General features: G+C 33.8%; 1 protein-coding gene across 1 annotated transcript; it reads right to left on the bottom strand.

Moving 5' to 3' along the window:
* Positions 1-885: 885 nt before the first annotated feature.
* Positions 886-22920, bottom strand: LOC130629619 (dihydropyrimidine dehydrogenase [NADP(+)]-like). Its single transcript, XM_057442888.1, has 22 exons — positions 22570-22920; positions 17654-17764; positions 16654-16736; positions 16245-16332; positions 15868-16029; positions 15463-15546; positions 15089-15201; positions 14562-14643; positions 14141-14228; positions 13247-13354; positions 12685-12965; positions 12477-12576; positions 11640-11824; positions 11195-11410; positions 10634-10798; positions 10183-10456; positions 9633-9895; positions 8953-9132; positions 8069-8215; positions 5964-6195; positions 2538-5113; positions 886-1816 (listed from the first exon to the last, which is right to left on the bottom strand). Exons 1-21 carry the CDS (start codon positions 22600-22602, stop codon positions 5040-5042), a joined length of 3069 nt encoding a protein of 1022 aa, XP_057298871.1. The 5' UTR covers positions 22603-22920; the 3' UTR covers positions 886-1816; positions 2538-5039.
* Position 22921: the final 1 nt, after the last annotated feature.

Below are 22921 nucleotides of genomic sequence, written 5' to 3'. Positions count from 1 at the left end.
TTAGCGTAATTTCACATGCTCAACCTCTATTGCAGGGCTTTTCTCTTTTTATTATAAAAGACAGAGAGAAAGAAAAAGACCCTGGCACCGGCGGTGGTCTTACAAAAGGCCGTCCCGTGATAAAATGCAGACAAAGAGCCCGGTAGTCAAGGTTAACGCTATCTTTTTTATAAACAACACGTGTTAACGTATTTCGTTGGTCATATAAGGCGTAAATCCACTTCGGTCACAAAACCACATCATACTAAGAAGTACAATGTACACTGGAAACAAAAATACGCGCATAAATTTAACATAACGGCGATTCAAGCAAATTCATTGATCGAAATCATGACCTTACGTTAAAATACACTGCAGCGTTTACAGCGCTATGGAAAAAGGACAAATGATTTTGACTTTGAAGACGATCGAGGCGTGCAAAGGTACCCTTAAATATTGTGCAATATTAGGCACTTAATGTGCGCTTTGAAACGACGGGGTGCTAAATGATTAAAGTGGACTTTTGGCTTTTGTTCGCTTCCTTGAATGCTTACAGTCAGGTTTGTTGACGTTTTTTCGCCACCGGCCCTGTAAAGAAGACAAGAAACTCTGGGGACGAGGTTGTACGTTGCTAATATGATTATATGGAAAATTTTACAACCCCTGTATAACATAAGCATTTGTGAACCACTTTAGTGCTTACTCCCTTACGCAGGACGTTATAAAGGAATGTGGAGAGGGATTGGTTTTTAATAAAAACGACAATAGCAAGTCCATTCCAGGATACGTCTTTTGCCATCGTTCCTTCTTCATGTCAATAGCGCTACGAGCCTGGGGACGAGGTTGTGTGATGTATAGACTACGGGGGAAGGGGGGGGGGGAATATCAGCTTGAATAAAAACAGTCTACAGCAAACTGGTAATATCAAGTGGAGAATAAAGATGATGTTACATGGAGAAGAAACTGAGTTCAATGCAAGCAATGAAAACTTCCTGCCTTTACTGGAGTTCTAGTGAAATCTGGCTCTAAGCCTTTTGTGTAACTTGCGGAACGATCTCGCTCTAGCATGTCTGATTTGAGCTTAACATCGATATCAAATCTTCCCTGTTTGTGATCGCCTATTCTACGTGTTTCATCGCTAACAAAAATTGGACCCCTATTAAGCTCCGGAGATAAGAAACCTTGGTCATAACTAGGTCGATGATGGTGATGAAACTTCTTGGAAGGTCTAGATTGCTTTCGTGGTTGTATATGTTGCTTGATTACCGTGTAATGTAACTTAGGATCCGTTCTATTAGATGCTTTGTTATTGTTGGTAACACGAGCATGCGACGTAGGAGTACTTGAAGGCAAAGCGTGATAATCACTGCGGTGGAGAAATATCAGCGGAGTCAATATAAGCACCAACAAACCGATACATCCGACAGTTAACAATACCACCCCGGCAACACGTAAACCGTGGATTGTTTTATCATGGGCTAGAACTGTAACTATAGCTTCTTCTTCAGTTATTTTCTCTTCCATCAAGGACTCGATTGTTAAGCGAGGTACATAATAACCTGCCAAAGCTAGTGATGCGCCTAATATTATGGTTAAAACGGATGTTACTAGTAATGTACAAAGGAAAGGACCATACACCTCACGAAAGTATTGTCGTGGGTTTAGCAAGGTGATTTGACCACATGATGGTGACTTAGAATGCTTGTTATCGTTCATTTTCGATTCGATAAACTTAATACCGTAGAATCGAGTCGTGCGTTTTTTATCGTGCGAAGCATGTGCTGGACTGAAACAGTCGTCGATCAACATATGCGCCATTTTGAAGTTTCTTCGTCATCTAAAACGGAGATAGGTGTTACTTTAAGGACGAAATTTGTTTGCAAAAGTAAAGATTTTAACCCTCTCCCTTATCAAAACACGCCACAAGCCCCTGGGGCAAGGTTAAAGATTGTGGAATTTAAGGTTGCGAATAGTACCCCGAGAGTTGTGCAATATACCGAATAGAAAGTAGCGAACAAACAAATATTTGTAAAATATGGAATCACAGTGCTATGTCTATAGTGATTTTTATACTGAATGTCCAGGAATTGATCAGACTACAATTGCACATTAGTACTGGTTTGGCTGATTATACAACCGTTGTTGTTAACAGCAAGAGAGGCGAAGCAAATGGTACTTTTAGCCAAAAAAATGAACGGTGATGTGACCCAACCTCGTTCCCAGAACCTCTTTTTTTAATTGGTAATTAGGAAAGGCATAAATAGCGACGGGAAGTTCACATTACACTAGCAGCTTACTCGTTATCCTTGTGCTTGTATAATAAGGTTTTCAAGATTCTTGGAAAGGATGAAAAACAGCGGCTTTAGTTAAATAAAAATTGATTTTTTTACACCTATGTCTCGTCGACCCTATTCAACCTATTTCGTATGGCTGAACTTTTATAATATGATCTACTCTGCTAAAAAAGTAAACAAACAAACAAAAATTAAAACGGACAACATACAAATAGGGGATACATAAATGTTAACAAAGAGTCAAAATATCCATTATCATCTCACCTTCGTCTGCGTTTCGTATCAAAAAATTCAGACCCTACATAGGGGTGTTCGTCTTTTTTTCCCAATATCGGATTGATCATATACTGAAAAGAAAGTTCTTATCGTTCTTTGTGTTGAAATTATCTCATGTTCTTTCTTCAATTTCTTTTGTTTTCACAGGATAGCAATCATAGAGATCCTCCATTTAAACTCACAGATGAGCTCCATCGTAGAGGATGGTAAACTTACTGCTACCTCAGTGTATTTGAATTAGCGTAACGTTATTTTTTTGTCCGCCCCTGGATGTGCAACCTCTTACCCAGGGTATCTTGTATCTTTCTGACATTCGGGACGGCAATACGTCCCCGTGTCAAAAAGACACCTCGGGTCGAGATTGCTTGATGTGCATATTTTAAAAATGTGAATAATTTTTAACATAAAAAGATCCAAAATTTTTTTTTTTCTATATAAGTCAACTTTATTTTGGATATTCTGTAATATAAATAAAGAAGGTAAAACAAAGACACACAACAAGTGTGTGTGTGCGTTAACTACGATGAGTTCAAAGGTGCATAAATCCACAAATCTATTGCGACGAAAGATGGTGAACGAGCTGAAATAACTTATTTTTTGAAAATCGACCCTCCCATGAAAACAAGAGTACATTTATGATCAAAGTCAATTTTATAACATTTGTCAAATCAACTTCAAACAAGTTCAATTTAAAATTTATATGCACTGGGTACACTCAGTACTATTTACACTGACTACCTGTTTGAACATATTCACAAGTTACAAACAAGTCAATTCTCAATAACCCAGTCCGCATTACATTCAAACAGAAGTCAAATTATTCAAGGTGTTAATACCAGCAAATGAAGCTGTTGATGTGTAACGTCCAATGACAACAATGTACTCCATTTTATGACGGCGCAAATATATTTAATATGGGTGCGCGAACTTAAAACGCACAAATTTAAATCCTCGCAAAAGCAGTTCTTAGCGATACACATCCTTCATGTAATCAACAACCCAAGTAAGTAAATTACATGCAAATAATAAAGAGATTCTGATGAAAAATTTATATTCGGAAAAAACAGCGGCGGTGGAGAGAAGCACACTTGATCACTTTATTTTCAACAGATGTCTTCCTCGGAAACGCGTCAAAATAAAAAAATCCAAATTTCGTAATTAATGAATAATTAAGTGTTCGTTTTCAACCTTGTTTCCATACCTTTTAGCTTCATAAGTGTTATTAATAGGATGTGTGGACTGGGTAAGAGATTTTATGATTAGTTTTAAGTTTTCATGTACATCTAGTCAACCTAATCCTTAAGACCTCGCATTGTCTCCGATATAAAGAGGAAGGGCCATGGGTACAAAGTTAGATTCCGCCTGAATGTAAAAAGCCTAAGAAAAATTACAGATGGAAAATTCGATATAAAAATTTAATTTTTTCTGATGTTTGTTTAAAAATACTCGCAAAACATGATGTTTAACACGTGTTTTTGGTTGACTAATAAAAATGTTTTTTAATAACGAATAAAACATAATTCCATCAAATCGGTCAAAAAAATACCCGTCTTAAGGCAATGATTTTATTTTCCAGGTGTACGTGGATATGCAAATTTAAATTGCCAGGAACAGTAAAATAGTTTAGGGAGGAGGTTGGCAAAACTTGTGAGAGCATCTTCTAGAAGTTCATTTTCACTAAACAAAGTAGTGTAATTTGAATTGTGTATCAAACCATATTTTGTAAACTATAAAAAAATCACAACAAAATCACAACAGTTATGCCAAAAAATAATAATCGAGACTAAAATGGCGCGTAAATAAAAAAAAGTAATCAAGACATATTTCTTAGTTGAAATCGCAGTGAAGAGGTTGGTGAGAATAAATACGGAAAAAATCACTGTAAATACCAAAACAGAACGTATTTATATGTAACATACCATATATTTTAATCTGAGACTGAGATTATAGGTTAAAAGTCAACTGCTAACAAAAATTAAAAAGGTTTATGAACAGATTAACAGGTCTTGTGTTGAAAATCATTTTAAAGGAGTATCACACCGCAAATTTTCAGGAGACTTGCTTTCAATCTAATATTGAGGCTGAACTCGAAATGGTGTTTCTTATAAAAAAAAAGACGTTTATACTGTGAACTTTGAATCAAATCTTAGAAGTGCAAACTTTTTAAAAAAAGGAATGGTAATAAAAATCTAGGTTAAGCATATGTCATGGTACAAAAAAAGTCTAATTTATCCACTGCATTCCAAAGTATTAGAATCATCCTTATTGGAAGTAAAATAATTAGGAACTTGAAGAAATTATAAAAAATAATCAAGCTTTATTATAACGTATACAACTTCTATGAACCAAAACAAAACACTTTGAATATATATATCAATTTATTACATTTCCCTAAATTATGAGTGTACATATCTATAATAATTGGTGGATTATATGGATGTTACATTTGGTCGATTATATGGAGGTTACATAAAGGCGATGCTTTCAAAATTAAACATTCAGTTTTAGTGATATTCCACGATTCGGATTATAAGGATCAGGTCTCTCCACCATCGTTATGCAATCTAAAAGTATGCGTTGAAGATAATTAAGGAAATAATTAAAACCACAACGGTGGAGAGTAATCCCGCAATTCTTCAGGTACAACTAAAGAACTGAGAACCTTAAGAGCTACAAAAAATGACTTTTGAAGTAACAGGAGGTTTTCATTTCCTTGGGGATTCCATCCGAACGGCTGGCTCTTCCTCCCGTCCAACTAAAACTGTTACATTACCGTCCGAGACACGTAAAGCATTGCTCTAACTTGCTTGCCTGCCACACGTCGATTAGCGGTCAGTAGATGGTTCTAAATGGGCTGACAACACTACATTTACAGTGCACCAGAGTTTGGAGTGGAACCTGAAACCTTATGATTACAAGATGAATACGATACAACCACACCATCTCCGCTTGTTTCGATCTATTCGCTTGTTTGGACTGCTACTACATGTTCTACCCCGTTAGAACCAAACTAATATATCTGAAAGGTTTTTTGTAACAGGAAGAATTGAAGATCAAAAATGTCAGCATTTTACCGGTTATTACCAGTAATAGCTGTTACTAGGTGTCGTGAATCTGTTTCTTTGCAAGCGTTCCAGAACAGTTTATAATTAGGAACTTAGGCTCCTGTTACAAAATAAAATTTCCAAGCGTTTGACATCTCATCATTTTTTCTGGCCGTGACGGCTATTTCTTGGCAGCTTGAACAACATTTTTAACAACCAATAAAAACTCAGAAAACGCTACCATTTTTAATTTAGCACAAATTGAACATATTGAGCGCCAATGGTCAAGCGTTCAATGACTTTAATGGGAACCATGCCTCTTAAGACGTTTAAACTAAAAGTGGGACAGAAGATTAGGGGTCACACTTACCAATGATTGGACACACGCTCACACACAAAGTGCAGCCAGTGCAGTCGTCAGTAATGTGCGGTAAGTGAGTATCCGGATCGAATGTGATGGCTTGGTAACCTGAATCGTTGCACGTCATGTAACACTTGCCACAATTGATGCACATCTCTTCGTCAATCAAAGCGACAACTTGCTCTTTATGCGTCAAATCGCCATACGTTCCAATATGTTTTAATGCACGCCCGATTACATCCTAAACATACAATTTAGATCATCACTACTGGACTGTTGCAGGACTTTAAAAAAAAGTCTAACGAGTCGAGTTTCTGAATCAAGTATACGTTGCAGGAAAAAATATTAACGGACAGATAGACGAAGGAGGATTGAACCCTATGTCAACCCAAACCCTATTCTGAACGCCCTGAGTTTCGACGCCGTGAAAAAAAGGACAACTTCTGGCATATTAAACAGCTAAGCAACTTGTTACTTCTGTTTGGTCTGAGGAAGGACCTAGTTAAGCGAGAGGACATAATTAGGAAGGAGGGAGTTGCTAAGAAAGAAGATAGTTAGAAGAGAGGAAGTTGCCAAAGGAGGACACATTTAGCAGGGAGGGAGTTGCTGCGTGAGGACACATTTAGCAGAAAGGAAGCTGTTGAGGGAGGACATAGCTAGAAAAGAGGAAGTTGCTGAGGGAGAACACATTTAGCAGGGAAGGAGTTGCTGATGGAGGACATAGTTGGGAGGGAGTTGCCGAGGGCATACATTGTCAGGAAGGAGTAAAGACATAGCCACAAATGAAGTGTCATGATAAGAGGTGATATATTGCATGGGTATGTGGACACGCATATGTATATACATATAACTATAACTTTCTAAACAAACAACAAATTATGATGGAAATGGAAAGTGCTTATGCTTCTCATAAAAATAGGTGGACAATGAGCCTTCACAAAAAATACTAAACCGTACTTTAAAAAACTAATACTTTAGATTTCATGAATAATCATGCTGAATAAAATAAATTAATAAATAACAAAAGTAACCTAGTCCTCTATCACATCCGTCACGCGCATACGTCAAGCGTCATAGGATCGGACAGTAGTAAACAAAGCATTTAACAGCTTCGATACTTGTCAAAATGTAGGCTGTAAAAAAGATAGTAGTGACGAAAAAAATACGGTATGTTTCCATGCGCGGAAACGACAATTAGCGTGGTTTGGAGTAATAACTAGAAGCGGTGAGAACAACAATAAATCTTGAGATAAGCCGATGTTATTTTCTCTTCACACGGTTGAGCACACGTCCCGATAATAATGTTCAACCAAATTAAATCACATCATTAAGAATAGAGAAAGCAAAGAGGTTGTTTAACAAATTATAAATTATTCACTTGCAAACATAACCCCCTAAAAATTAGCAAAATGTTTCGGCAAACTTAGCAGAACATGAAAAGAAACAAGGGGGTATTGTAATTATTTTTAAGAACAACTTGTGTGAAAAAACTGGGCAAAGAATAAAGAAAATAGAGATATAGATTTGCTGAGTAAAGGATTTTGTTTATAAATATTTTAAATATCTTGTATGGGATTAAATAATTAAAAATTAAGTATCAGAAAAGGTGAATAATTAAAACTTTATGAATGTGTGAATGTGACGTCATGACATCAGCGTCCAATTGCTGGCAAGTATTTTTTTCTTAACAAACAAAAGAAAAACTCCCGTCCCATGCAGCTTTATAACATTTCAAGGTGTTAACATCAGAAAACACAAACGACTCTCATTAGCAAATAGACGTTTTTTTGCACCAATGGTGTTCTTCTGCTGGAACTATTTTATTCCAAACAAATTTCTTGGTTTCTTGATTTATAAAAAAACAACTTATTTCGAACACTCGTTTGTTCATTCGATCAGGCTATGTGCTCAAATTAGCAGTTCCGTACTATATGGCCATGCTAAACTTACCGAATGAAAATATTTTAGCCCCTGCCGACAAAGATTACTAGTATATTGACCTGATATGTGTTTCTGCTTAGTACGTTTCGCACCTTGTCTTAATTCGCTTCATTTGTCCATTATGGTTTATAAGCTCGTCTTCTATTAATGTCGCGTTGCATGACCACACTTACCTGAACTTTTGGAATTTCTTTCTTAGGCACCACACCTGGCCGTACTTCCTGTGGCATCAACTCGTTTGCAAGTAAATCGCTGTTTTTCTTATTTTCCGCAATAAGTTCTTTTCGCTTTCGTTTGAATTCACCAAAATGTGGCAAACCCTAATTCAGAAGAAAGTTGTTAGTAATGGAGTGTTCAAATCACATTAAAACTTAGACTTGCCAGAACAACATGAGGATTACCACGGAATCGGAACTATTTACTTAAGAACTTGCTTATAGTTAATCGACCTTTACTAAACGCAAAATTAATCAGATTTTACTGCGCAAAAAAAGACAATCAAACTTGAACGAACAAAAAATTAATCGAATTTCACAAAACACAAAATTAATCGAATTTCACAAAACAAAAAATTAATCGAATTTCACAAAAAAAACACAAAATTAATCGAATTTCACAAAACACAAAATTAATCGAATTTCCTCGAAAAAAATTTAAGATGGATTTTCCTGAATACAAAATTAATTAAACTACAGAATATAAAATCAATCAAATTCACGGAACAAAAAATTAATCAAACTTTACCGAACACAAAATAAATCAGACTTTACCTAATACAAAATTAATATAAACTACAAAAGACAAATTTAATCGGATTACCGAGCGTAAACTCAATCATACTTTACCGAACAGAAAATTAATCAGATTCTACCTAACACAAAATTAATATAAACTACAGAACAAAAATTTAATCGGATTACCGAGCTTAAACTCAATCATACGGGATTTCAACGATTACAAATTAATTATCCAAAGTGGAATCAGTGGAATCTCTCTATCTCGACTACTCTCTTTTTGTGAGTTTGAGATAGAGATATTCCATTGTACGTAAAATTACCTTTCCAACAATGTCATTAATTTTTGGTACTGGTTTTCCCTTTTGATGTCTAGCCGTGGGTTCACTCTGACCATTCCATCCAGAGAACTCATCACAAGACGACATGTAAAGTAAACACTGCAATCCAGTCGTGTAATCAGAGATGAGAGTGAAGTCTTGATTTTGTACTGCACTGCAAATCTAGAATACATAATCGAAAACATCGAAGCTTTGCAGCAATTGCGACAGTTGTTTCTGACGTGTAGAAAATATTTGATACTAGTCATTAGCCCGTGAAAAATCCCATGGGCTAATGATATATCTATATTATAATACCCGTATGCGTCTGTCTGTCACGCGAAATGGTACCGAGGTAGGTAGCGAAGCACACGCATTGCAGTATAAAAAGAACGGGCGAACCCGTGGATTTTTCCACGGGCCATTGACTAGTCGTATATATTCCCCGCACCAATATTTCGTGCATTCTGGCCTGCGTGTTAGCACGAAGTATTGGAATTTACTTAGACGAAGATTATCGGTATGATTAGAGGTGCGATTATAATGGCGTTTTCGATTACAAAACCCACGTTTTTAGATTGGCTCAGAGATAAAATAAACAACGATTGACGCCAACAAAATAAAAACGCTATTCCGTGTACTTCTAGCACGAAGTCCATGTCCAACCATGTTAGAAAGTTCACCTGAACAACAGAAGCACCAGCATGTAAAAACTGCAGCGCCGAATCAGCTGAGTCAATCCCACCAGTTGCAAGAATCGGAAAGCCTGGCAATGCACGAGCAACAGCAGAAACAGCTCTCAATGCGATTGGTCGAATGGCATTTCCAGAGACACCACCATAGGTTGTTCGCTTACTTTTGCCTACCCCAGGCCATGGAGAACCATCGACGTTCAAGTGCATCAAGCCTGAGACAGTGTTTGTTGCTGTAACACCATCAGCTCCTCCTGAATTATAAAAATGGCTACAGTGTAATATATTACTAAATTTTTATCGTTTTAAACCTTTATTGAAGTTTAATACTGTACAAAGATACTACCAATTTAACATAGTTTTCTGGTATAATAGATAGATAGACTGGCTAAGTCTTTTAGGTAATCCAAATGGTGCTATTAATACTGGAAGTGCTCGTTCTGCTAATGGCAACGCTTAGGGTGTTAGGTTTTTCCAAATTCTATTACCTCGCTTAGTATTGAAGTTTCACAACACTGGCAATAAAACTAAAAAAACTGACCCTCTTTCGCAGCTGTGGCAATGTCGACAATGTTTGTAACATTGGGAGTAAGCTTTGCAAAAAATGGTATCTTGACAGCAGCGCGAACCCATTTGCAAATATTTCGAACCAACGAAGCATCTTGACCACACGCCAAACCCATCCCCTTCTCCCCCATACCGTGTGGGCAGGACAAATTCAATTCCAACGCATGCGCTCCTGTCTTTTCAGTCATTTGAGCTAGCTCGGTCCAATCTTCTTTTGAATACCCACACATAATGCTAGCAATCAGAATCTAAATAACCAGCCAAACGTTAGGTTAAATGAAAACAAAACAAATTTGAAAATACATGTTGTGTAAACCATGTCGTGAAACAGAAATAAAATGTAAACATTGTCTAATAGCAGCTGTGCTATATCATAATGCTTCATATAATAGACCAGAAATCGGGGAAAAAACATATAAGTCTACCTGGTTAGGAAAGTCTTTCACAAGTTCTGTTATGCATTGACACCAGTACGCTGCAGATTTCTCACTAACTAATTCTATATTTAGAAACGAGCCTTGACCAGGTCCATACATATGTCCTGAAGTACTTCCCCGAACAATACGAGGTGAAACGTTAGTGATATAATCCTAAGAAAAATAATAATTTACATTTGAAAGGTTTAACCGACATTAACAACTTTTTACTACGCAACGCTGGGGCATGTGGTGGAATGGTTACGAAGTTTGCTTCTGAATCACAAGGATGGTAGAGGTGTTTGTGGTGGAATGGTTACGAAGTTTGCTTCTGAATCACAAGGATGGTAGAGGTGTTTGTAGTGGAATGGTTACGAAGTTTGTTCTTCAATTACAAAAATGGTGTTCCGGACAATTACAAGTCAATCCGTGTCATGTCAGGGAAACTATCTAGTCTATACAATAAAAACAAAAGACACATATTGATGCATGTATAGAGAAGTAGGAAAAACATAACAACCAAGCTAACTCGTCTATTTGCAACACTTGTCAGAATCAATGCAACAATACCTTGTCCAATACAAATGTTTTTGTTAACCCGAACCCCCATCCAGCTTCATATGCACGTCTCATCATAGCTGCGCTTGTGGTTGGTGGTGCAGAAGCCAGACCGAACGGATTTGGGAATTTTAATCCACAGACGTCAACACTGAGATCAACTGTATCAATAGGGGTGCAAAATAATGGGAGGCTAGGTTCAGCTGGTATGTCAACTTTTGCAATTTTCTGAAATAAAATGTTAGAATATATATGTTAGAAATATATATGTTAGAATACCGTATTTACATTTTGACACCATGTGTCAAAATGTAAATACGGTATTCTAACATCTTTTAATTTCTATTACTTTAACAATCGCTGTCTTTTCCAGAGTCTTACATTTAGTTTTAAGACAAAAAAAAAAAAAAAAAAGACTTTACCAATCTTTCTTTCCATCACAATAAAAATTCTGTACCTGCAAGTGACGATGTATTGACCATGACGCATGCTTTCCATCATTTACAGACTCCACCGTTGTGTTTGCCACACCTCCAATATCTCCTCCACAGAACACATCAGCTTCGCTGCTCTCCATCGTCTCAGGGTTTATATCAGGTAAGCCCCAACGATTCATTTTTAATGGAGAGAGTGCAGCAATGACTAGAAAGATAAAGAAGGGCCTTGCATATTACATATCTACATTCCGTCGCAACTCGCAGCTGCCATCTTTTTTGGCTTACAATATAGACTAGTCGTTATCCACAAAAAAATTGCATGTCGTAATGTCATATTTGCTACAAGTGCAAAATATTTTGCGTGTCCGAAACACAACTTTTTTTCCCATGCATAGACGGAATAGGAGTATTACCATAGAGATAGTTAAATGTCTCTGCCTAAGCAATCCTGTATAAAAATAATCAAATTTTTATACTACCATCAACCTCAAATAAGCACCTGAATGATTCTATAAAATGTCGCCTTTAGAAGGAGTGCTTATTCAAGGAGGTTGTTTATTGAAATTTTTGTACTAGTGTTTTTTTCGAAGGTAAAAAAGGAGAAAAAATTAGCTTAGTAGTTGCAGTCAGATACAAAACAAGAAAAAATCTTGAAGAAAAAAAAAGAACATTGTAGACGTATAACGAATTTTAAATGATTTGAAAAAGTTTTCTTGTTTACCTACGACATAACTTGATAGCTTACGGAGGAAAAGGAAAAAAAATTTCCTACAAAAGTGCGTTTGTTGAACATAACCTGCTTTATGCACGTTTATTTAATAGCTAAGTTAGTAAAATAATGTTGATATAAAACATACCATCAGGATCAGAAAGAGTTGAACCGAATGCAGAGATAATGAAGTCGGCTTTGATTTTCATGCTCTGTTCAGCATCTTCAATCCAAGTACCGTCTTCAAGCTAACGAGAACAAATATTTTAGTAAAAGTCCTTTAAAAAATCTTCAAAACCGACACAAAATGTACAAGGCTGTCTGTGTAAATTACTGAATATTTCCAGCATTCTTACCTGCTCAGTTTTGTGAAACTCCATAGCAAAAACCCGATCTCCTTTCATATGAACTTTTTTTGGAGACATGAATGGCAAAAATTCACATCGCTCTTCGCGTGCCAATTCCATTTCTTCTGGCACTGCTCTAATGTTAGTAAAACCTTTACGAAAGATAACAGTGACTCTACGAGCACCACAACGGAGAGCAGATGTGCAGCAATCAAAAGCGGTATCTCCTGCACCCAATACAATGACATTGCCATAGAGTTGCGGAAGTTGTGACTTGCATCCACACACACCTAACAAAATAAGGAACATTTCTTTTTTATACATGGCAGCACAAATAAACAGAATTTCCAAGTGATTACTATATGCACTTCATGATCATTATCTGCAATGCTTAGACTTAACTTGAGATCAGCAAGCTTCTTTGAAAAGGCAACTTATAAAGGCTTAGTTTAATCCCTTGACAAAACTGATTTTACTTAAAAGATGGTATTGCTTCACTGAGATTTAGTAGCAGTAGCAGTACATACATACACACATAAAAAAGTAAATTGGCATGGCAATATATACTTACCAGCTTTACTTGCCATTGAAACAAGCGGAAGAAAATCCTTTGAAGTGTAAAAACCATTTCTTACACTGAGATCTTGAAATTGGGGAGCAACTTTCGGTTGTGGCAAACCTATAGTAAATAAATTTATCAGTTAAAAAGAAAAATGAAGTTAGTAATAGTAAAATCACACTTGATACCACTTTTGCGATACTGTGCGGAGTTAAAATTTTACCACCATTATTCTAAAATGGTGCAAATCAAAACAACATCATAAATTTAGGAAAGAATAAACTCTGATTGTGAAGTGTGACTTACTTAACGTGAATATAAAAGCAATAATTTACAAAACAATTTTTTCAAAAACCTGAATACATAAAATTTTAAAATAAAACAAGCGAAACTTAGATAGACCTACCTGGATTTAAAACATCAGAAAAAACTAATAATTCAGTCCTGAGCAAAGTTCTAAAATCTGTATCTGTCATTATTTAGGTGAAAAAAAAATTCTCAAAAAACTGACCCGATCACATCAATTTTGTGAAAAAAAATCAGAATAAACTAATGATTCAATCACGAGTATTGTCAGAAGAACCATATTTAGGACTGTTTGGACAAACCCACAATTTTTAAGTCAATAGGATTTTTTCTACAAAAACTGATTGTGCACATTTAAAGGGTATATTGTTCTCTGTCATTGTGTAAAAAATCAGATAAACTAATGATTCAATTCTGAGGAAAGCTGGTGACGCACACAAGCCATTTTATCCTAACCTGTACCAGGTAGGTTCAAAAATAAGTATACAGAAAAACATTAATATACTATATCTTTGTTAGGAGAGCCATTTGTGGTAATTAAATTATATGGTGGGAGTTGCCATATCCAAGTCAAAAGAAAGAACAAAAAGAAAGACTTACCTATTCCAACAAATATTGCTTTGTATCCATCCTCACGAAGAGATTTAACAGACACACCCTCTTTATGTAGAGGCTTCTCATGTATAATCTACATTTTAATACATGCGAAATTACGGTACGTTATGGTAACATAACTTTAAAGTAGTTTCATAAATTTCAGAAAAGTCATTTATATGCTGTCTAACCCTTGCTAGCATGGAAAACGAATGTTAAGCCTAGAATGTTAAGACGATGATGATAAACAAACCGACATAACACAAATTCGATAATAAAAAATATCTCTTTAAATGTAAACAAATGTTGATGGCATGGAAATTGGACTCAGATTCAGTAAGAAATCTGAGGTAATTGAATTTTATATCTATAAGTCTTTCATAAAAATGTGTCTCTTACTTTCATTTCATAAAAATGTGTCTCTTACTTTCACACCTAAATCTTTCATCTGTTCAATTTCAAAATTGACAACATCATAAGGCAATCGATACTGTGGGATTTCGGCTGAACTAAAACAGTAAATAGATCAGTATCGTCACTATAAAAGGACAATAATCCTACATTTTCAATTCATTCTATTATTACTTTTGAACATCCAATTAGTATTAGTTTTTATGAAAGAAAAAAAAGGTCACAGGATGCGCAAAAAGCATAAAAATAAAAATAAGTTTAGCGAAAATCTGTTCTATATAACAAATTTTTTTTACAACTTTTGCATGATATTCCAATTTGTGTGATTGTGTCTGACAACGTCAACAATGGTTGAAAGACTGTACTCACATTGCCACACAGCAGAATATATTGGAGAATGTTGGTATGGTATAAGATCTAACCCAGCACGCAGGGTTATTTGGGAGACAACCAATAGAGATTCTGTATTTTTGAAACTATCTTAATTTTGAATCAGTTTTGTGCCTAACATCCTCAAGAAAACATTTCAATGTGAAAACAAACCTGAGTCCACCTTGATACTTTTCTTTTTCAAATATTGTAATATCTGAATAACCAAGTCGTGCCAAGAACGTAGCACAACTTATTGAGGCTGGACCACATCCAAGCAAAGCAATCTAAATAAATTACAGGAAAATTAACATATCTACAAATTAAAAGTTCGATAGATTGCATCAATTTGAACTTGAGAATTGCTGTTCTACGGCCAAAACGTTGTAAAGAATATATTCAATTACTCCATCAATCATAACATCACACCATCAATTAAATGTTAAAGTTTTACTCTTATGTAAATTTTAATTTATTGAAAATATAAAGACTAACTGTCAACACGTTTTTTAACCTTAATATAATACTATACAGAAGCCTTTTCCTACCTTTGCTTTGTAAGATTCAGGAAGTTGATCGATTGGAGTTAGATTTGGATCTCTTATTTGTGGAATTTTCATCTTCTTGAACACCTGTGAAACAACAAAAAAATAAATAAATAAATAATTAAATAAATAATGCATACATTACAGAAACATGCTTTCATTATGCTTCGATTAATTGAGTGTTTCTCACTTTGGACAGTAACACACGACACCGATATGATTGCACAATACTTTTTCGCATAATGATCATTAAAAATAATAATTTCCCATTATTTTATGTGTGTTTTTGTGTTTATGGTTTTTAGGCCAAAAAAAAAACAAAAAATGAAACTTCTACTTGAAGGTGCAAACAATTGCATACTTCTTGAAAATTTTTGTAGGGTTTTCCCTTTAAATAAAAGACTTCACCTCAGTAGCAAACTGCTGCAAACCACCAATGTTAATTGGTCCTTCTTCTGATGCGTATAAGTTGCAACCACCTACACACAGGTCACTTGTTGGACATACCATGCCGCAAGTTAAACCAAGTGGGTTGTCACTGAAGATTGCTTTGGATGCACCATAGTAATTCTGCAAAAAAATTATAACTATCCTACACAAAACATGAACAATAAAATGTTTTTTTACCCAACAATGGGAGATTTAATAACAGACCTAATTTCAATTCTTAGAAGAATTCAGCCATACTTCCAGAGCTGTCCTATGTAAGTTAGATGTATGTTATGTTTATGACCAGACACTTCTGTATGCCATAAAATACCTTTAATACTATACATTCCACTTACTTTATTTGATATACTTGTAATAAAACTTTTAATATCAAGCTGAGTTGGACAACTTTTCTGGCATGGTGCATCTGCACATTTTAAGCATCTAGATAAGAAAATCTTAGCATTAAAAATTATAAATTGTTTTTTTGATTTATAGGGTACAGTACACAAATCATACATACTGTTTTTGGCAATAATCATTATAGCTACTGGAACAAATAACATGTTATAAGTTGAAGTTAGTTTAGAAGCATATTCAAATTACAAATACGATATTCAAGTCAAAATACAAAAAATATTAAAAAATATTAAAAATAGCTAGTCTGTGGCTCATGGCTAAATCCACAGGTTCACCCGTCCTATATATACCACATTTTGTGTCTCATTAATGTGGTTATTGTTTTGCAGAGACAGACAGACTAACCTGGAAGCCTCCTTTAGAGCCGCTCGCTCACTTAGTGTTGTGTGTTTAATATCATCAAAATTTTTCGTTAAGTCTTCACAGTCCTGCAAGAAAAAATGAAATAATTTAAACCTACTTAGGACAAATTATTGTGTGAAACAAATGGCTAAAGATTTGCAAAACCTAAATTTTTCTATAATCATTTTATAATTATTTTAGCATGCACATATTGAAAGCATATTCACATTAATATTCTTTTACGTTTAATATAACAACTTTAAAAACATCTATCATCTATCATTCAAAAGTTTTGTTCTTTAGGGTGCAAGAAATTAAAGTATATCAAAATTTTTGTCTGACTGATTTTTAGATATCTTATATGTTTCTGTTACAATATTATTATTCTGACCTACTTAGGGATCGTCTCCAAGATCGCTTCAGTTTTGATACGAATTAAAACGATTTTCATTCTATGGAAATCGTTTTAATATTTTTTTCACATCGTTTCATAATCGTATCATGAAACAAATTAAATGTTTTATATTTTATTTGCAAAACGATTTTCTATAAACTACGTAAAAATAAAACGATTGTGAAAACATTAGGAAAAATTCTGAAACAATTTGATACAATTGTCAAAATATTTGTGATACGATGTAGAAGTCTTTGAAGTTAATGAAACAAATGTTGAAACCATGTTGGTATAGTCTCTATGTACATATACATCAACCTTGGCAGAGATGGACAGGGCACTTTTTTTATCCACTGGTTGTTTTTTTTAAAGATTCCAAATTGCTGGAGTAAGACAACCTTAGAAAAAAGATATCCCATTTCTTAAATATTTATGTTGATAAAAAGTGACTTGTTCCCTTCGTATACTATATAGATTTTTTTCAGACACTGCTGCTCTTCCTTCAGGCAAAAACTATATTTATGCAATTTCATACTATCTTTAAATTACGACATAAAAGAAAACATATACAGGAGAAGAACAGCCTGTTGTATATAGAAAACAACTTACGTTACAAGCGTGATCATCATTTCTTTTCCAATATTTTCTGTTCTTTTTTGTTGTTTGCGTTGAAACGTAATTCGCTTTTGTTACTATTTTTGGATTGAGTTGCAAAAGATTCTGAAAAGAAATAAAAGATTAGTTAGTAACATTACACAAAACACGAAAATCACATGTGAGAGGCAATTCTCTCTTTTGTTACACTTTTTCAAAAACACCATAAAAAGTCTTTATAGCTTTCAGGCATGTAACTTTAAGGGAATTAATTTTCATCACGACTTTTATGAAGATAAAATTTAATTTACACAAGAACTAATGTTCTGTGAAGTCGGCAAGTTCTACTATTTTGTGAGAATTGAATTTTGTGAATTTTGCGAAAAAAAGAAATTGATGACATTTTTCTCAATTTATGCACTCCTTTCAAGAACTTTTATGCAAAAGATGTTAAAAAAACACTGCTGACGTTGTAATTTAACAGGCCTTGCCATGAATCATGAGCGATGTGAATGTTTATTGCCTGAGCGTTAAATCGCTTGCGTAAATCTTGATTAAAAATGAACAATTTTCCTCTAATTTTACGCTAGAACTACTTTTTGTGCACCACACAAAGCTATTTTAAGGCAAGCTTCATAAGCAGTGAACCCCAAACTCTGCACCACTATCAAATGATTAAATTCATTACCAAGCATTATCTCGTTACCTCAGGCAATAAAAACCTTTTCTTTATTTATTTGTTGTTGTTTATACCATTAAACTCAGTTTTTATGTCCTTGTGATAAATAAATTTAAATTATATTTATTAAAAATAAAAAAAAATAAACAAGAATATTGTTTCTTTTACTCTTGGCTTTTAATGTTTATAAAATTGCGTTTTTGATGTTGTTTTTTTGAAAGGAAATAACCTTGAGTATTAACCTGTCAGGGTGAAAAGCAAAAATAAATTCATGTCCAAAAAAATCACAATCAACATAGTATTTTTGTAACATTAATAAGCATAATACAGAAGGGTGTTATGACAAACATATAGAAACACGTCTTTTTATAACAAAAGTAAGAAATAAAGATACACGCACAAGATCTATTTATACACAGTCAATCTAGTATTTGGCAGTATTAATTAGAAGTAACATTACATAGAAGGGTTTTAAAACAAGAATATATTTTAGAATTTAGTGGCAAACATAGCAGCCGTTCCAGTATATAGCCTTTTTAAAATAGTGACTGTAAACCATAACACTGGTATCCACAAGCGAGCTAGTTATGTGGCTTTAAAAATATTTTTTTTAAAATAAATGATCACCTGGATGTATGTTACAACAGTTAAAGTTTAATGTTTAAGTGACAGGTTACAAAAAAAGGTAAGCGAAAACATTTGCATATATTCTACTGTGTGAATGTTTTATCGCTTGGGGCACAATTTGCTCATGGCAAGGCCTATTCACATATAAATTTTACGGCAGAAGAATAAATTAGTGTAAATCGTTTTTAAAAACAGTAAAAAAAATCCAAATTTTGTGGGAATTACTTCGTACGAATTTTAAGAATTTTAAGAAGCAAGTTTCACCATAACTTTCATGGTAACTAATTTTCTAAAAATTGACAAAAACTTGTGAAATCTGAAAATTAATTCTTGTGAAAAGGTATTTCATGATTTTAATACCAAGTTTCCTAATTGGTCTCTTGAGAATCAAGGGGGACTTATGAAATGTTAAGCCTTTAACTTCCAAAGACATTTTTGATAAATCCTCCAGCAAAATCAGACACTTCTGCCTAAAAAAATAAAATTTTACACTTGATACATAAATTTGGTTATATTGAGTTCTACAAAGAGTTAAAAGTTCAGTGGGCCAATTTTAGAAAGCTTATGAAATACTGTAACTTATTATAAAATATGAAGATTGTAATATGTAATACTTTTATCATGAACACTGCATGAATACATTTATACTAGTCGTTAACCTGTGGATAAACCCATAGTTTAACGGCTACTGTGGTTCTTATTTTGCGTGACATACAGAAACATACAGGTATTATAATATAGATTCTAAAAGGATTTAGATAAACTTAACTGGGTCTGTATCCAACTACCAAATATAATAAAAAACTGTACATAATATGATATTTTAATACTGGAACAGTAGCTTTTATTTTATTTTAAGAAAATATCTTTTTCTCCATGTCCTAGATATATAGGTAGCTGAAAAAAGCTTTAATTTTCAAGTATGACAAACATGTTACTTGCTGCCATCATGAATTAAGGATATACACAAGATTTCCATCCCCAAACGGTCCATTTAAGAAATTTTAGTAAATCAAAAAGTTTTTTATTGTATCATGTTTCCACAATATGGAGGGAAGTTTGAAAAACAAACTTTCAAAAACTGCCACCTAACTATCAGCCTTGAAGGTGCCAAAAGTTTCAAATTACCAAAGGCTCCTTTATAAATCAAAGTGTCATCTTCTCAGTTGATATTAGTTTATATTTAAGAAACAAGTAATAAACAACCCACAATTGCTGTAAGTGGAAATTCCAACTCCTTGCCAGGAAGAAAAATGATGCTGTGCAGTTGTTCGCATGCCAAACTTATATTTTGGTGCATGTTTTGTTAAAAAATAAAATACACCTTTAGTATAACTTTTTAGATTTTATCTTACATATAAAGCATAATATGATCTCAAAACTAAAGCTAATTTTTTGTATTTTTGTATTTATTCTTAGACATTAGGACAAAATTTAAGCAAATGTTTTTTTCTCCTGAGACCTGAACTTGTAGGGACTAGTCTTTTAATTAGTCTTAGAGATTTGTTAAAAATATGGCATAGGTGAAGCACATGTGGGCGTGAACATCAAATATTCACAACTTCATGTTGTTTATGAAAGTATTGAAGTACCACTAGTTTAACATTGTGGTTTGCATTGAAGTTGTTGACAAATGTAGCTCCATCTTCAATAGTTTGGTAAATAATACCCAGGCAGAAGCCATACACACTGTGTTGTTTTAGTTTCCACAAAAAAACAGCACAGCTCCATGACATAGTGTAAACAATTCATATAAATATATGCTCAAAAATTAAAAGTGGGATTTTTGGTACATTTGAAGCTGCCTGCATAAATTTTGGATTTTGTTTCCTTAAATATTTTTTTTTTAAATTGTGTATGCTAAATTATATTTCGCAAATATAAATAATATATACCATAAATAATTTCCTGGTCCTAAAGGACAAGAGAAGAGATGTTTCATTACTTAAAGTTGAAAGGCTAAACCCAAAAGTGTTTTTTTTTTTTTTCTAAAAAAGCATAGTCCAATACACAAAAAACACTTTTTTCAAGAATTGCCTTGGTTTCTTAATTTTCCTAATTCTTCTTTAAAAAGGAAAAAAGTCAGTCAGGGAAAATTCACCTTTACTTGTTTACAAGTAAAGGTGAATTAAAGACTGGCTAAACATGTTTTTTGGGGTATGCCTAATGTATTTCACTCAACAACAAAGGCTGTTTACATCTTGATGTTTTGTCTGACTAATATGTTATGTGAGATTATTTAAAACCATGGCAACATATAAAAATAAAGTATTGTTAGCAAATCTCTGTTTTATTTAAATCTCCATTTGCTAATCATTTTAAATTGATCATAATATCCTGCAGAGACAGATATAGCTTGCTTAAAGTTACTAAATTACCTTAAAAATTTAAAGTTAGTGTTTTTATAACCAATATATAGTTAACAAAAGAGAAACAATTGAATGTCCAGTGTTGTATGCAAAAAGACATATTTTCATATAAAAAAGATTAAACAAAAAAACAATAAATCCTTTTATAAAAAAACATTAATTCATGTTAATTAAACAAATCAAAAATTATTTAAATAAAAGGCGAGGGTTATATATAATTGCAAAAAATAATATTGTACACAAATTAATTTTAATAAAGTTTTTATACAATCTTTATTTTTTCTCAAAAAGCTCCCATGCTTTTTGAGAACCTATACAGAGAACTTGAATCTATGCACATCATGTTGTTTCAGGTCTTGATATCAGGCAAATACATTTTTAATGTACTGAAATTGCTTAATTTAAAAACCCCGGGCTTTTGGTAGGTACATCAGGAAATAATGTCCTGATAATAGAAATAATTTTGTGATAAAGAAAATCTGTTTTGTTCTGTTTTAAAAAACTACGTTACGTGATTTCAAATTTATCCATAACCTTCTCAAATATGTCTAACACAATCTAACACAGAGTTGAGTCCTAAAAATAGGGTTAGTCATTCGGTGAATAAAAACAAAAAAATTGAGTCTTAAATGTGCACTATTATACAAATGTGCCTTCTTTAATAGCAGCTTCTCTGTAAATGGCGAGTATTGGCTGCAAGGCAATCTAGCATAGAATATTTTTTGTCGCTGTAGTTCTTCTGACTCTGAATGACCGAAATTGCAGTCTGAAAATTCTCGGAGACGCATTGTCACATGATATTTTTCCAAATTCAGAAGATTAAACATATCAAAGATATGAAGCCAGAAAAGAAAGATATTCTTGAATGATCCAGTCTTGAATTTATGAAGGTTTTAGCATATAAATCTTTGTTTATAATGGTGGCTGTAAAATAAATAATTTGTATACTGGCTCTTGTGACTGGCTTAAACAGTATCACATGGAATCGCGTCCACGTGATAGGGTCAGTTGAGTGACTTAACACTAAATATTTGGAAGACTGCCTGGAATTTATTAAACTTTCGCCTTTGCGAAAGATCGGCCCAACTGTCTTGAATAATATCCAATAGCATTTTGAAGAAAAAAACAGTCTATTGCGCACAGATTAAGACAATAAAGCGTAGTTTAGCTAGAATACGTGAAAATTTTAAACCAATGCTAGCTAGTCGGCTAAGTTTGGAAACTGTATTACGAAAACTAATATAATTTATAATTACCTCTATGTCTTGAACATGTTTGGACAAAGCCATACTAGACTTGTGACCCACACAATATTCAATAATTTTCTTGCTGCTACGCTTTGTTTTGTTTATCCAAGTTACTTCTCTCCCTCTGTCTGCCCCAAAAATTTGCAATAACACTGTGCTCACGTGGTTATTAGGATGTGTTATGTAAACAAAAGTCCGTGGGTCGGGCGAGCCCGTTACTACAATTTATTCCAAATTGATTAGTTGATCACCATGTAATTAATATTATAAGATCAAAATTCTCACTTCTGCTTAGATTATTTTACAAGCTAAAAAGAAAAACCGACCAAGAGAATGTTAAAAAAACTCCTTCAGGTTGACG

The sequence above is a fragment of the Hydractinia symbiolongicarpus genome, chromosome 2, assembly GCF_029227915.1.
Source record: "Hydractinia symbiolongicarpus strain clone_291-10 chromosome 2, HSymV2.1, whole genome shotgun sequence".
Classification (NCBI taxonomy): Eukaryota; Metazoa; Cnidaria; class Hydrozoa; order Anthoathecata; family Hydractiniidae; genus Hydractinia; species Hydractinia symbiolongicarpus.
Note: the sequence above shows the minus strand (reverse complement) of the source record. Positions and strands in the feature narration are given on the sequence as shown.

Excerpts from the sequence above, each read along its gene's own strand:
- LOC130629619 (XM_057442888.1), bottom strand. The coding sequence starts at position 22,602 with ATGGCTTTGTCCAAACATGTTCAAGACATAGAG. Across the intron at positions 16,737-17,653 it reads ATGATGATCACGCTTGTAAC|GACTGTGAAGACTTAACGAA; the intron begins GTAAGTTGTTTT and ends TTTTTCTTGCAG. Across the intron at positions 14,229-14,561 it reads TGAAAGATTTAGGTGTGAAA|ATTATACATGAGAAGCCTCT; the intron begins GTAAGAGACACA and ends ATTAAAATGTAG.